The following is a 16,861-nucleotide window of genomic DNA, read 5'->3' as shown; positions in this document are numbered from 1 at the left end:
GACGACACGCCATTTCTTTAAATAAAATTAACTGCTGCTATATGTACATATGTATGTTTATACAAAACGTAAGCAAACAACATTTTGCTTGCCAAGTCTTCTGTTCTCTTTCATTGCAAGTTGAATTATAATAAGTTAAGGTCTCGTTAAAGTTACTAAAAACCATTTAGTGAAAGGAGTTATTCAAACTCTGAAGAAAATTACTAACAACTTGTACTAATTCACTACGTTTTTAAAAACGCTTGTCGGCGAATTCAGCGTACATGCATAATTGGTTAGGTATGTATATGTATGTATGCAGATATTTAAATGCCGGTTTGCTATTCGCGCGACAAGCTTTTTTAAAAACGAAGTAAATTAGTACAAATTGTTAGTAATTTTCTTTAGAGTTTGAATAACTCCTTTTACTAAATGGCTTTTAGTAACTTTAACGAGACCTTAACTTATTTTATTTTAATAATTTTAGTGCGGGTTTGACAAAATTTCCTTGCTAAAAAATCTTTTGTTACACTACTTTATTTTATTCCTTTGATTGTACATGTTAAATAAAAGCTTGTTTTTAAAAAATATTTTTTATATATTTATAATATTAATTCAGTATTTACAATAAACGAGTCATAAGATGTATTTGCAATTTTCTGTTTAAAAATGTGAAACTTGTTAGAGGTTATCATAACACCGAAACTCTGGCTTAGAATTCCACGGCCAATCATAACACCCTGCTTTAAATAACTATTGAGAACCACATGAAGTGAAACCTCAAGAAAAAATCCACTAATTTTAACTTTTGCCAATATTTGCAAAGAATTGCATATCGAGACATTTCCGATGTCTTTTAAAACAACAATATTGGTAATTCTTCTCCCCGCAAACTTCTTTGAAATGGCTTCCTTTAAAAGCGAACACTCAGCACCGGAATGAAAAGAAAATTGGAACGACTCACCAGACTGGATCAACACTCCCGTAGGTTCAACCACATCACATACCTCAACCCTCATTTCATAGCTATTCAGTTTGTTGGTTGAAATCTGACTGCTACTCCTTGAACATTTCAATGCAATGTGACCCGCATCTCCACATTTAAAGCAAACTAATGTCGTACGACTCTATTCAGTAGAGCTGCAAAAGTATCGATATTCGCCGTACTCAATATTTTCGATATATAAGAGAGAAAAACTCGATATATCGATATATATCGTTAATTTTTAATTCTACAATGAAACACTGAAAAAAATCTACTCATTCAAAAAATGCATAGAACCATTTACCAACAGAAAATTTTATTATACATACATATATATGAGGTACATATGTAACAGTGACCCACACTCAAAATCACACAGTGATATTATTACAGTATTCGCAATGTTTTTCCATTCTATATATTTTTCATTACTTTTTTATGAAAGTATAAATCGAAAATTTTTGCAAAAATTAGAAAAAAATCAAAAAATTTTCTTAAAAATTGCTAACTTTTTAATAAGAACTTCTATAAAAAAATTTGGTATGTTTAGTCTATTAAATCAGTCACTGATGTTGTTTGGCGCAAAAATCAGTAATAAGAAAATGGCTATGCCATACTCGATATCGAAAAAAAAGAAAGTGCCTCTGGGCCACACTGGTGAAGTGAAACTTACGCTACATATTTAGTTTGTCTCATAACCAGGGAACGGATTTTTAGGACCTAAAACCCTATAAAAAAGGCAAAATAAAGTAACGAAATAGGCTGGAAAAGGCAAAATAAAATAGCGAAAAAGGCAGGAAAAGGCACTAGGTATTGTAAAAAAGGCAAAATAAAATAGCGAAAAAGGCAAAAAAAAGGTATTGCAAAAAAGCAAAATAAGGCACTAAAAAAAGACAGAAAATACGAAGAACAATCAAAAAATATATTTTTTTTAGAAATGTTTATATTACAAGTAAAAAGAGAAAGACTATGAACTAGTTTCATTATATGAAAAATTTGTACTTTGAATCTTTGACTATTTTATCCCTTCGAGTTTCTAACTCATAAGACTTTAATCTGTATAGTTGTAGTAACATTGAACCACAAGATGCATTTTGAAGTTTTCTGGCAGCATTTTCATTCGATTTTCGCGAAGAAGGGCCTTGAATGTACTAAATGTGCGCTCGACGTAAGGTGATACAAGTGGAGCCCAATTTAAATATGGAACAAATATTCTTTTGTAAATTTAATCACAAAATTTAAGTCAGCTTGTGGTATTGACCGCAAATGTCGAAAAATTAAAACGCCCTTGAAGCCCTTTTTCCGTCGATTCCTGTCGATACGGCCATTGAAGCAATTCATAACCACTTAAATAAATTCAGTTTACCTGAAGACAAGTTCAATGCATACATAAATGCTATTAAAATCTGTATGAAGCACAATTGCTTTCAATTTCGCGGCGTTTACTACAACAACAACTTCGGCTGTAGCATGGGTAACAGTCTATCACCATATGTAGCAGAAGCTTTAATGTGCAATTTCGAATCGCAACTCAAAAGTGAAGGTGTTTTGCCACGAATTTGGCTTAGATATGTAGACGATACTTTCGCCGTAGTGAAAATATCCGACATAGATAAAATACTCGGAACACTCAACAGCCGCTATCCGAGTATCAAATTCACTTTTGAAAAGGAAGACGAGAAAACAAGTTCTCTACCTTTTCTTAATATTCTTATTAAGCGACAAGGAAAGAAAATTGAATTTGGCGTTTATCGGAAGTCAACATCGACCGACCGATACATTACACATGACTCCTATTGCACATATCAGCAAAAATTGTCATCATTTAATTCAATGGTTTACAGACTCTGCTCCTTGTCATTGTCTGCACAAGACTATATGGAAGAATATAAACAAATAAAACACATAGCAGACATAAATCGCTTCAAGAGATCACTTATCGATCAGCTGATAAGTAAACAATCTAATCGAATAAGACGGAACAAGGAGAGCACCCTTTTCTTACAAAATCGCACCGCAAGGTCGTCTCAACCACAGCGTGTTTTATTACCCTATATTCCCGCCATCACAAATACATTGAAGCACGCCTTCCAAAAATGCAATTTGCAAGTAGTTTACACCAACAATAACATACTGAGAAATGCGCTTGGTTCCACCAAAGACAAATTGCCGACGGAAGAACAGAGCGGAGTTTACGAAGTAACCTGTTCGCATTGCAACTGCAAATATATTGGGCAGACAAGGAGGTCGCTACGTGCACGAATAGAAGAACATCTACGCGCAGTAAGATTAAAAAAGATAGACAACGCTATCGCCGCACATGCATTCGACCTCAACAACACTCGCCCACACAATTCGATATCGATGGAAGAAAATGTTCGTTTATTAAAAAATGTTAGGAATCCAGCAAAAAAAAAAAAATTTAATGAACCTAGAACCTGGCGCAATTAATTCTCCACTATTTAGCTGTGTAAGAAAGTAAAATAACTCCTTTGTTTATGCCAATTCCACTTGTTCCCTTTGTTTATATTTTTTAATGTGTTTCTCTGTATAAAAGTTATTTTTCGATGTATACATATGTATGTATTTATGTTTGTATGTATGTTCACAACTTTTGTACCTGTTTGTCTATTTGTCTATTTTGATTAGTGCTCAGTAGTCGCGCGCTGATGATGGTTGATCAGCTGTCAACCGAAATGCATACATAACTAAATAAAATACTAATTTGACGAAACAAATTAGCGTTTTAATTTTTCGACATTTGCGGTCAATAAGGTGCAGAAAACCAATAATTTAAATATGGAACGTTTGAAACGTTCATATTATCGCGATTAAGGGCGTTTTCCGCACCCTTTACAATTTTATCCACACCCCTTATTGTCTCTAAGCCTACGTTAGCTGAAAAAACGGCTTTGAATTTTTCCAACACCAGTTTGGCAAGAGGTCCCGCGCTTCTATAAGCCGCATGGGCATGTGTATATTTTTTAATCTTAAAAAAAAAATTGTAAATGCTATAATCACTTTTTTAAAGGTAGAAAAGGAAAAAAAGGCAAATATCTTAAAAAAGGCAAAAAAAAGCAAATATCTTAAAAAAGGCAACATCAAATGTGTATATATGGAATCAGAGAAAGCTAAATCGTGGACATTCTTAATCGAATATACTCTATCTCTTTAGCAGAAAAAAAGGCAATTTCCATAAAATCCGTTCCCTGCTCATAACCAATATACAAATGTCCATACATACATCTGCTTTTGCTTAGGGTTATTTTTTTTTTTTTGTTTTTTTTTTCTATGTATATGTATATGTATCCCCACATCTACTCTGTTTGTTCTAATTACATTTATTTTATTCCGTTTTCATTTATCTTTATACTCTATCGATCAATCGAAATATCGACAACAAAACCGATAAAAATATCGATACCAAATTCGATAAAAATATCGATAGCAAAATCGATAACAAAATCAATAGTAAAATTGATAACAAAAACGATAGCAAAATCGATAAAAATATCTATAAAATTACCAGTAACAAAATCGATAAATATCAATAACAAAATCGATAAATATCTATAACGAAATCGATAAATATCGACAACAAAATCCACAAATATCGATAACAAAATCTACAAATATCCATAATAAAATCCGTAAATATCGATAACAAAATCAATAAGTATCGATAACAAAATCGACAAATATCGACAAAAAATCGATAAATATCAAAAGAAAAATCGTTAAATATCGGTAACAAAATCGACTAATATCGATAACAAAATCGAGTAATATCGATAAAAAAACCAAATATCCATAACAAAATCGATAAATATCGATAACAAAATCAATAAATATCGATAACAAAATCGACAAATATCGACAAAAAATCGAGAAATATCAATAGAAAATTCGATAAATATTGGTAACAAAATCGACTAATATCGATAACAAAATCGAGTAATATCGATAACAAAATCGAGTAATATCGATAACAAAATCGATAAATATCGATAACGAAATTTATAAAAAATATCGATAACAAAATAGTTAAAAATATCGATTACAAAATCGATAACAAATCGATAGAAATATCGATTAAAATATCGATTATTATATCGATAAGTCCCGAAAATATCGATAGCAAAATTGATAACAATACTAATAAAAATTTCGATATCAAAATCGATAAAAATATGGATAACAAATCCGATAAAAATATCGATTATTTAATCGATGTCTCGACAATCCCGAAAATCTCTAAAATCCCAAAATAGTCCCCAGATTGAGTCTCTGTGTCTCTCTCTATATCCTTTCCTCTTTAATTAACTTTATTTTAATATTTTAATCTTTCTTCCCCTATCTTCATCTTTACTTTATGTTTATCATTGTCTTCATCAACATGTTCCCTTTCACCTTTACCCTTATATATATAAGTAAAGTGTTTAAATTTACCTTGGTTTTCGTTTTTACCTTTATCTTTACACATCCTTGTCTTTGTTTTTATTTTTACCTTTGCCTTTATAATTTTCTTTATCTATGCACGTACTCACCTTTACTTTCATTCTTGTATTGGTAATTCTAAGTGTTATCCTCTAACCTTTTATTAGCAAGTTTTTGTTAAATTCATACCATATGCATACACACAAGAAGTACTTGTTTCAGCCCCAACCATTTCCGTTGCACCATTTCCGTTGCATACACACAAGAAGTACCTGTTTCAGCCCCAAGCATTTTGTGCCCAGCTTTTCCATAAAATGGCAGTTAACGTGCGGTAATAACTTCTCTCTTCTTCATTTCTGTCGAATTCTCAAAATAAAGTTGTTTTCTTTTTTCAAACGCGAAAGCTCTGAGCTACAGTTGATGTTCGTTGCGCGTTGTGATATTTGTTTTAAACACCAAACGCTACAGCCCAGCTTCGAAACGGGATGTGTGTGTAAGGATCACCAAAACAGCTATCTCCTCAACAGACATCGCTTTCCATTTAGACATCACCGACGTAACGAAGGGACTTGCAGAAACAGAAAGGCACTCACTATCATTTGGATCACCACGTAATACATTTATCGTTGTAGCTGCTGAAGTCTCAACACCATCGAATCGCTGTATAAATAGGTCTTTAAATTGAGACCAAGTGATGCCAGGATAACTTATCTGAGACACCCAATGCGACGCACAACCTTCTAATGACTTACTAAGAGCTATAATCAAAGCAGTTACGTCTAACGAATTGTCTGGCATCTGCTTCTGAAAAATCAGGATTAAACTTAGGTAGCGTGATCCTTTCTAGTTGTCCAGTGGTCTTTGGAGCCTGCAAAGATTTTACCAATTCAAAAAATTGTCGATTCTAAAATATTGCGCAATTGAGCATTGGGATCAGTATGAGGCGGAATCCATCCCACTTCTGATGCGGGCGCTTGGTTAAAATCACCATTAAAGTTCAAAGTATTTTCCATTGATGCGGGTGTCTGCTTTAAATCGCCAGGATCTTATGTTCTTGGTATTTATAATATTTTCCAGCGTAGTGTACGACTTCACGTTCGACTCATTCAAGCTTCTTTTCAATAATGAAACAAGTAAAGAAGTATAATCACATATCAAATATCGTCGTTTCAATTTTCTCTAAACTACGTTTGCATGATAAGCAGGGGGTTTTCCCCGATTTCAAGCTTTTTCGATAATATGCTGAATTAGAGTTAATGAAATAATTGAACCAAGTTCGGTAGAAAACTATAAAGTGGTTACCGAGGTATACCTTTGTAGTCATAAAGTGGGCGACTCCTCGCCCAATTTCTAAAAGTCTATAGCAGTCTTATTTATTGTTAAGATATTGTTGTAACTATTAACTAGGAAAAATTGGGCACAAGTGCGCTCGGGTATAACAAATTACCAATCTCGTTTGTACCTTACTGACTTCGATCGTGACAGGAGCACACTCGGTAACGCGACATGCTTTTACCTAGCTTTCAAAATCCGAAACATTATGAGAACAGAACATACCCACAATATACTTTGATCAAGTGGAAAAATATCTATACAGTCCACTTGGCTTGAAAGAATTCATTTAGTAAACAAAGCCATTCGTTACATAACAAAAAACGGTTTACAATGCATATCACAGCGCACGGCAGTGCGCGCGAGTGACGAAAGCAGCCACAGTGCATGCTGAAATGACTGGCTTATATATACACGAGATTTGGAAGTTTTTATCCAGACGTCCCATCGACATGTTTGATATATCGTTGGAAAGGTCTTGGAGAGTGTGTCCAGAAAATATATTCAAGCTTCGTAAACGATTAACCGGATTCTTAAAAATTAGGCTAAAGTGTTGCGAAACAAAAAACGTTTTTTTGCTTTTGCAGGTTTAAGGGGCATGTGGATAAACCCAACATATTTAGTGTTATTCTATAGGCCAATACCTTTCAAACGATACATTATATATTAAGTTCCGGCCACTAGTTGGAAAGATATAGAGGTAAATGTGTTTTGGTTCGTGTCTCCACTACGAGATGCTTTGGTATGTATGTGGCGTCTGTACGTACCATCATTTAATTTTTTTCAAACTTTCAGGAATTAAAGTACACCAAAAACTAAGAAGGTTTTGTTCCAGGATGTTTTGATTCGTATGCCTGTGTGGGCGTGGCTGCTGCCTGAAATTCGAAAAAAGGCAATTTTTTAAACTACCACTGAGGCCGCACTACTCAGTCCATGTCATTGATGTGGATATCAGTATAAGGGTCTCCAAACAAGCTATCTAACGCTATCTTTTTATACCCTAGCGCACTTGTGCACAAGGGTATTATAACTTTGTTCACATAACGGTTGTTTGTAACAGGCAAAACGAATCGAGATAGATATAGACAAATGTAGACATAAATGATCAGAATGAAAAGAGAAATCGATTAAGCGGTGACTGTCTGCCCGTCCGTCCGTCCGTCTGTGCACACGATAACTCGAGTAAAAATTGAGATATCTTAACGAAACTTGGTACGTGAACTTCCTTTGGGCGTAGGACGGATGGTATTGAAAATGGGCGAAATCGGACAATAACCACGCCTACCTCCCATATAACGGTAATTTTCAGAAAAACGAAAACTGCGATATTTTAGTAACTACTGAAGATAATTCACTCAAAATTGATATTTGCAATGAGTTTTAGACGAGAAATAAGAATATTACAAAATTTTGGCAAATGGGCGTAGCCACGCCCACTTATGGTTACATGTGTATATCTTGGTAACCGCTACACCAATTTCTTCCAAACTTGGCACAGTAGTTGATCCTGGTACAGCATACCAAATGGCCGAAAATTTCTAAAATCGGACAATAACCACGCCCACATCCCATATAACGGTAATTTCGAGAAATACAAAATCTTCGATAAATCAGTAAATATTGAAGCAAATTTATTCAAAATTGATGGTTGCAACAATTCTTTACCAAGAAATACGTTTATGACAAAATTTTGGAAAATGGGCGTAGCACCGCCCACTTGTGATCACATATATGTATCTCGCTAACCGTTCTAGCAATTTGTACCAAGCTCGGTATGGTTATTGTGCTTGCCACATAAAAGCAAACCGTTGAAAATTGTTGAAATCGGACTAAAATTGAGGCCGCTTTTCATATAACGGTAAATTTCAGAAATGCTTGAAATTTCAATATTTCGAAATTTAAGGACGCTAATTTACTTAAAATGTATACTTTTACTTATCATGTAGCGGTAGCTTTCGGAAAGGTGGAAAACATATATTTAATACTTGCGCCGGGTATTTAATGTTCGCCTCCGCCCGAACTTAGACTTTCTTACTTGTTATTATAAGCTTTTATTTAACTTGGTCATCCCCCGCAAATCGCGGAAATTTCCAATCGATTTTAAACTGACTTCCCGACAAGTTAGAGACTTGAAATTTTCAGCATAGTTCCAATCACGATGACACTGCAATTTAAAATGTAAATGAATTCTCGATATGGTCCAGGGGTCTTGATTCAAAGGCGGTCAAAAAATAGTAAGCTTTATGGCTAACAGAGCGTAATTTGCCAAAGAACGTAAAACCACTATAAAATTGTTAAAGCTGCCGGCGAGCCGCGGCGGTAGTGTAGCAAAGCTATTCCTAGTCTATATATGAACCTCGTTGTAGGCATCATATCAAGGAGATACAATTAAAAGACTCCAGATGTCACCCCGCCAGAAGAAGTTAAATATTGCGCCTAAATATATGCCATGCTACAGCGGAAATGGACGACACGCCATTTCTTTAAATAAAATTAACTGCTGCTATATGTACATATGTATGTTGATACAAAACGTAAGCAAACAACATTTGGCTTGATAAGTCTTCTGTTCTCTTTCATTGCAAGTTGAATTAGTTTAATATCTATTTGTACATAAAATAAAATAATACTTTTTAATATACAACCCTTTTATAAATGGACTAAAAATTATAAAATAAAATAATGTAAAAAAAATATTTTTTAAAAACAAGCTTTTGTTCAACCTGTACAATCAATGGAATAAAATGAAGTAGTGTAACAAAAGATTTTTTAGCAAGAAAATTTTGTCAAAACTGCACTAAAATGAATAAAATAAAATAAGTTAAGATCTCGTTAAAGTTACTAAAAGCCATTTAGTGAAAGGAGTTATTCAAGCTCTAATGAAAATTACTAACAATTTGTACTAATTTACTTCGTTTTTAAAAAAGCTTTTCGGCGAATTCAGCGTACATGCATAATTGGTTAGGTATGTATGTATATGTATGTATGCAGATATTTAAATGCCGGTTTGCTATTCACGCGACAAGCTTTTTTAAAAACGAAGTAAATTAGTACAAATTGTTAGTATGTAAAAAATTTTTGAGAAAAAATCATTAGTTTAATAGCACGAGTGAAACACCGTACACGTGATAGAAGTAAAACTTCTTAAAAAAGCACATGTGTGCGCCCCACCCCCAGTAGAAATCTTAACAACAATTAAACTACGAGGCAGTCAGACGAATACAATTGTTTATTGTATCCAAAGTTGGTACCAAGTTGATAAGTTTTTATCATTTCTCATATATTTTTTATTTTTTATTTTTTCGAATACATATCATCCTTGATATCATCATATCCTTGATCATCCTTTTTCGCTTTATTCCGTATTCGAAAAACTATATTTCAATGGACACATCGATTTGAATACATAATTTAGATTTAGATAATATTTTTAGCAATTTATTTGAGAAAAATAAAACATTTAGATTATTGTTTGTATTTTCGTCGGTTTTAAATTTGCTACCCCAAAATAATTGATATCAAATAAAACACCTCTTTGAGGTAAAATTTTCGAGTGACGAATGCTTAAGTAGAAACACAAAATTTATGATTCAATTTTGTGACGAAAATTATACGCATTTTTTAACTGCCTTGGAAACGTACGGAAAATCTTTTTTTATTTATTCGGAACGTTGCGAAAATCCGCCTACTGCTAGAAACACAAAATAAAAAACAAAACTTTTGCAACGATTCGTATGAATAAAAAAGATTTTCTCTACGTTTCCAAGGTAGTTAAAAAATGTGTATAATTTTCGTCACGAAATTGATATCATAAATTTTGTGTTTCTAGTTAAGCATTCGTCACTCGAAAATTTTACCTCAAAGAGGCGTTTTATTTGATACATATATGCAAACAATTATAGCTTTTAGTATAATACATAATAATATTTTATTAAAATACTTGTAAATCGTGTGGAATTCGTTACTTATGTACATATTCACGAAATTAAATACTAAACAAATTTAAAGGTGAATAACAATTTGGATAAACTTATTTTACGGAACGTATCTTAGCTTTGAGCACCACAAAAGCCACCAACCTAAAAACTAGGGTAATTATCAATAGCGCTATAAAATCGTTCCAAAACTGATCACCTTGCATTGTGATCTCTTCGAGGAATTTCTTTGGATATCTGCAGAAGAAATGTAAAATATATATGTTGGCATAAATACACTTTCTTGTAGTTCTTACCTGTAATGGCAGTACGGAGCTTCATTGCAATCTAACACACCTCTACCCTCTCCATAAATTGCACCTATAAACCCTTCGAGGCCGTATCGAAGATAGGATATGTGGCTGCCCCATTTCAAATAACTGGGCAAATCACGAAGAGTTACGCCGAAACCGGCAAACATCATCATAGGAATTGTGAGCACTGGCGCCAAAAAAGTGCCATTCTGCGGAAGATATTCATAGTTAGAATCAAGTGAAGTTTTTAGGAAAATATAGGCGGTATAATTTATGTGCTACATATATGGGGAAATCTTTTGAGATTGTGACATTTCGTGTACTATCTTATTGTTCCGTCACTAGCTTATTGTTTCGTCGTCTGCACTGTCAATTCCGGTTTCTACACTTTCGTTAATACCACTCACATGTGTAAATACCAGTGAAAATAACAAAACTAACGGTTTAAATGACAAATTTACTCGCTAAAATGGAGAAAAGCAGGATATTTCTAGTGCAGCTCGCATTAAATTAAATTAATTATTAAGATGCCACATCTCTGGGTTTTAGACGTTCATTTGTAGCTTATGAGGAGTAAACAAACTGTAACTGAATTTCGCGTATTTTATAAAAATTATGAATTTTCTTGGGATAGTCGTTGAGCGGTACTTATTTTTTTATTTGTGTACATATATAAAATATAATTTACTTCCTCGGAAGCAGAATCCTAGGTTATAAGACAACGTGCCGCTTAACGTTTCTAAAAAAATCGTTTTGAGAAAACGCGTTACTTAATAAGGGTTTTTCGTTGAGCACAACATATGAAAAGCAAAAAATGGCGTGTGCAGTACCGTACCCATGATAGAAGCAGTGTTGCCTGAACTTTTTGGGCCGACCGGATATATTGGCAAAAAAAAGCGGCTAAAATGTTTCAACTAAAGTTCACATGTTTTATTTAAAGAAATCGCAAGTAGAAGGACTAGTAAAATCATAATTCTTTTTTTTTAGTTAATAAAGGTTATACATAGCAAAGCTTTACACCACTCGTTAAATAAGTCATCGAAACAGAGACTGGTAAGTTCTGTTTAACAAAAGAAACTGTGGTTATACGTACATCAGAAGCCATGTTTGTATTAGTTAAATATTAAAAAAAAAGAGATCAATTACAAACTTATGGCGTTTTCTTTTTTATTAAAAAATTTTGCCTTACATTGTAACATTTGCACTAGGTTACTTTTCGTCCTGAAAAATAGCTATATTAGTATAAAGTATTTTGCTTAGTCGGAGTGCAATATTTTGAGAAATGAACACGTGAAGCTGTGATAGGGCTGAAGAAAACAGGCCAACATTATTTCGAAAAAAGAAAATGCCATTCAGCATTATCATGGGTTTAATTTTCTCCGAACTTTTCACTTTTGGTTTCCATGGTTTTACTATGGGCGGATGATTTTCGGGTGATTTTTTTTTCAGGCGAAACTCAGGATAAGGCAGATTAATTTATATCGAACAAGCCGGTCGCTTTTTAAGTTTTTAACAATTCTACTATTTAATTGTATTTTGACGTCTATATATATGAAAATCCTGTTTGTAATGTCCTACTCACTCTCTCACATGCCTGTCTCAGAGCAATAATAATCAACAATAAAGTATGTTGTCACCATGATACAATTATTCACAGGTATTGTCTTCCCATAGAGTTTTGTTTCACATCGATATTCGTGCTCTTTTATTCTCATTCGTTATTTTCTAAGTGTTGCGAATAAAACTCCGCACTTAAATTTAAGCCATTCTTAACAAAAATTGTATAAAGAAAGTCCCCGGAAAAAACCCAAATATAAAATAGGGCGCGAGATTTTAGCAAGTGGTGGCTATTTTTATTTAGTGTATTTAATGTTTAATATTTTTTTATGAAAATATAGCTTAAATATTATATTATATATAATATTATAAATATTACTCAACAAACACTTAAAAGTCTTAATTTCAGATTTTGTGCAAAAATTTCACCAACTTTTAACTTTTTAATCGGCTTGTTTACAAAATGGTATGTATGCAGTTTTGTAGTCCATTAGTAGTCCGTTGATTTTTGTAATTTTTTTATGACGGTGTTACGAATTTTTTCTATAAAAAGTATGTTCTAAAATTTTGTATATGGAGAAAAATGCGGAACACTGCACTATGCCTTGCCGCGCAAAAATTAACCCTAATGGTCACACCTCCAAAAAATAGCGTAATGGTCACACGGGTCCAGTGGACATCAACCCAATAAACAGATGCCTCGTACGTTCTATTTTAAATATCGACTCGAATCCACCACTGACCTTAAGTTTAAGACTTTCTCTTAGTTATCTGACAGGTTTTTGCCAACTTATAAATTATAACACCGTGAATTATTTCATAAAACTCATGATTTTGTACCAAGTAGTTACCTATGAAAAATTATAATTTCTTTAATATCGCACAAAATCGCAGTATGAGATTATAGGGAAATAAGAGATCAGGGACTATTCTACCGATTTATGATGAGCTTGTTTTAAACGTGTTTAAACATTTTTTTTTAAAACACTAAGTAAACTTTTTTTATTGTACAATTTAACTTTAAAGTCACTTAAATGCGGACGTTTCTTTGGCACAACCTTTAAACTATAATACAAGTTTTAATTGGTAAATATTCTGCTAAGCGCCACTCTTTCTTTCCACTTTTCACTTTTGAAAAGGAGCAAATAGATTACGAGATACACGCATTTGAAAGTGGCACAAAATCAAGCTACACATTTTTCGTTTACAGAAAATTTCGAAATTATCTGTTTGAGGGTTACCAAATCAACGGTAAGTCAATTTATCGAAAAAAAGAGTATACAGTTTTTTACTCTGAAGTATTCTCTGTAAGATAAGACAAAAAAAAATTAATTTCAAGCAAGTCAAGAAATTGACTTTTGGCCACAAAATAGACTCAAATTTCCCATAGTGCACTGTCAACAAAAAATTTTCAATAATTAACGGTAAGTGCGAGCTATCTTAAATTTGTACTTTAGTATACTAAAATTTCAAATTAAAAAAAAAGCAGAATTTTCATCATTTTCGAATAAAATATGAATTTTGGATTTAAATGGTGTTTGTAAGTAATCAGTTATACTTTCATAAAAAAACAATAAGCTGAAATGTCGCGTCCCAGTTCATATTTGGGTCACTGTACTATATTCAAATAAAATTAAAATCATTGAAATACTTTACACAGTCCGACATGAAAATTTGCTCCGAGATAAGGCTAGCAGTTTTTAATAGATTTTAGGTCGCGAAGTATGTTAAAATGGAAACTTATACGTACATATATTTAAATTTTAATAAAATACGGCAAATAGCGAAATCGGCTAACTTTTTTTGCAAAACGGCTAACAAATGGGCTGCCGGCTAAATCGAATTTTCTCCGGCTGTTTGCTATCGCAACCGGCTAAATCTGGCCTTAAAACAGCTAAAATGGCAACACTGGATAGAAAGAAGTGAAACTTCTTAAAAAAGGTGTGAGTACCAGGTACCTACTCACGAAATTTGATGTGTAAACATATGTTTACGGCTCGGCAAACCATTAGGCGATTGAGTTACATGCATAGGTTTGGTTAGAAATTAAACAGTAACTTTATTTCATTTTCCGCTATCACCACCTTATATGAATTCGCCCTTCTACCATCCTTAGGACCGGATTGTAATGGAAGTAACTGAACGGAGACCTGTCACATAATTATCTATTGTATGTTTAATAAATAAATGCTAATGTTTATAATGCAATCGGCATTTCTTCTTACTCGCTTTCTATCTTCCAATGCTCAGATATATTCTTATCACCAGGGAAGGGATTTTTAGGACCTAAAAAGCTATAAAAAAGGCAAAATAAAATAACGAAATAGGCTGGAAAAGGCAAAATAAAATAGCGAAAAAGGCAGGAAAAGGTACTAGGTGTTGCAAAAAAGGCAAAAAAAGCAAAATAAGGCACCTAAAAGACAGAAAATACGAAGAACAATCAAAAAATACATTAATATTACAAGTAAAAAGAGAAAAACTATGAACTAGTTTCATTATATGACAAATTTGTACTTTGAATCTTTGACTATTTTATTCTTTCGGGTTTCTAACTCCTAAAAATTTAATCTGTATAGTTGTAGTAACATTGAACCACAAGATGCATTTTGAAGTTTTCTGGCAGCATTTTCATTCGATTTTCGCGAAGAAAAGCCTTGAATATACTAAATGTGTGCTCGACGTAAACTGATACAAGTGGAGCCCAATTTAAATATGGAACGTTTAAAACGTTCATATTATCAGGAATAAGGGCGTTTTCCTCGCCCTTTATAATTCTATCAACACCCCTTATTGTCTCCAAGCCTTCGTTAGCTGAGAAAACGGCTTTGAATTTTTCCAACACCAATTTGGCAAGAGGTCTCTGCGCTTCTATAAGCCGCATGGGCAATGTGTACATTTTTTAATCTTAAAAAAAAAATGTAAATGCTATAATCACTTTTTTAAAGGTAGAAAAGGCAAAAAAAGGCAAAAAAGGCAAATATTTTAAAAAACGCAAAAAAAGGCAACATCAAATGTGTATATATGGAATCAGGGAAAGCTAAATCGTGGACATTCTTAATCGAATATATTCTATCTCTTTAGCAGAAAAAAGGCAATTTCCATAAAATCCGTTCCCTGCTTATCACAAATTTATATATTCATGTGGTAGCAAGAGTATATAAACATAAAATTATCTTAGAAAGTATACGCATAATTATCACGTTTATGCGTAGTCCAATTCACAAAATCATTTCATGCGTTTGAGTAGAAACTGAATGCATGAACACCATTTCATGATTTCAATTATACGCGGAATGCAGTTCATGCACTGAATTTTTACTTCGCATAATGGCAGTAAACGACAGAATGAGTTACAACAAACACATCATTTTGACGTTGCGATCGTTGGTTCAGATCAATCCGCAATCAAGTTGGACATTTTGCCTACAAACATTGCAATTTTGCGAGCAGTTTCATTGTAAAATCTAATTTTTACAATTTCATAGTTTCGGCTTACATTTATAAAATTCAACGAAAGCACATACATATTTCGGCTGAGTTATCCATTTTGGGGTATTTAGTGAACAAAATAAACGCAAAATAGAATGAGTTTGTACAACATGGCCATTAATGTAGCGACGAGTTGTACAACTTGCCAGAAAATCTAAATTTTTTGATCGTTCATATAAATAAGACACAAATTCATTCAACGGGCCCACAAACGGCGCAATCTAGAGCAAAACATCACCAAGCTGAATCAACGGTCGCTACTTTTATGGCTTTCTTTAAGAAACAACGGGGCGAAAATTTCAACTGCTTCTGTAACACTACCTTATATGAGTTGGCCTTGCTATCATCTTCACATATGTTCATCAGAGTATATCAACGAAAGACGAAATCATACAAGGTGATAGCGGGAGCACAACTATTCTAGAAAATTATACGCACAATGACAAACATGAACAAATGTACAACAAAGGCTGACTTCCAAAACGTATCAATACAATTTTTGGAAACTGTTATACTGCGAACTGTTTGTATATGCAGAGTTGGGCAACATTGCAACCATATACATTGCATATTTTAAATATTCAATATAGCAATGAACAATTTTTCTGAATTTTCCATTTCTAATACACCAATGCTAACCAATAACAAACGAAGCATAAACTTTGTTTCTGATGCGCTGATTGCTCTAGCAATGCGTTTCGATAAATTTTCGGCTGCGTTTTGGAAAAGTATACGTTGTTAATATTTTATAGTTCGACGTTATGGAACCCTATACTTTGTACGTATGCAAAGCAATTGACGTTTTGGAAGTCAGCCAAACTCATAACACTGGTCTACAAATTTCAACTTTTTTT

The 16,861-nt window shown here is 33.2% G+C and overlaps 1 protein-coding gene across 1 annotated transcript in view; it reads right to left on the bottom strand.

Annotated features, from left to right (window-relative positions):
• Positions 1-10,636: 10,636 nt before the first annotated feature.
• The window catches only part of LOC118735208 (ATP-binding cassette sub-family G member 4), a 602,774-nt gene continuing 596,549 nt past the window's right edge, over positions 10,637-16,861 (bottom strand). Inside the window, 2 exon segments of the mRNA XM_036464856.1 lie at positions 10,637-10,905; positions 10,965-11,170. Coding sequence (XP_036320749.1) covers positions 10,764-10,905; positions 10,965-11,170 — 348 coding nt within the window. The 3' untranslated portion in view covers positions 10,637-10,763.

This window comes from Rhagoletis pomonella, unplaced genomic scaffold, assembly GCF_013731165.1.
Source record: "Rhagoletis pomonella isolate Grant_MI unplaced genomic scaffold, Rhpom_1.0 Rhpom_scaffold_00003, whole genome shotgun sequence".
NCBI classification, from domain to species: Eukaryota; Metazoa; Arthropoda; class Insecta; order Diptera; family Tephritidae; genus Rhagoletis; species Rhagoletis pomonella.
Note: the sequence above shows the minus strand (reverse complement) of the source record. Positions and strands in the feature narration are given on the sequence as shown.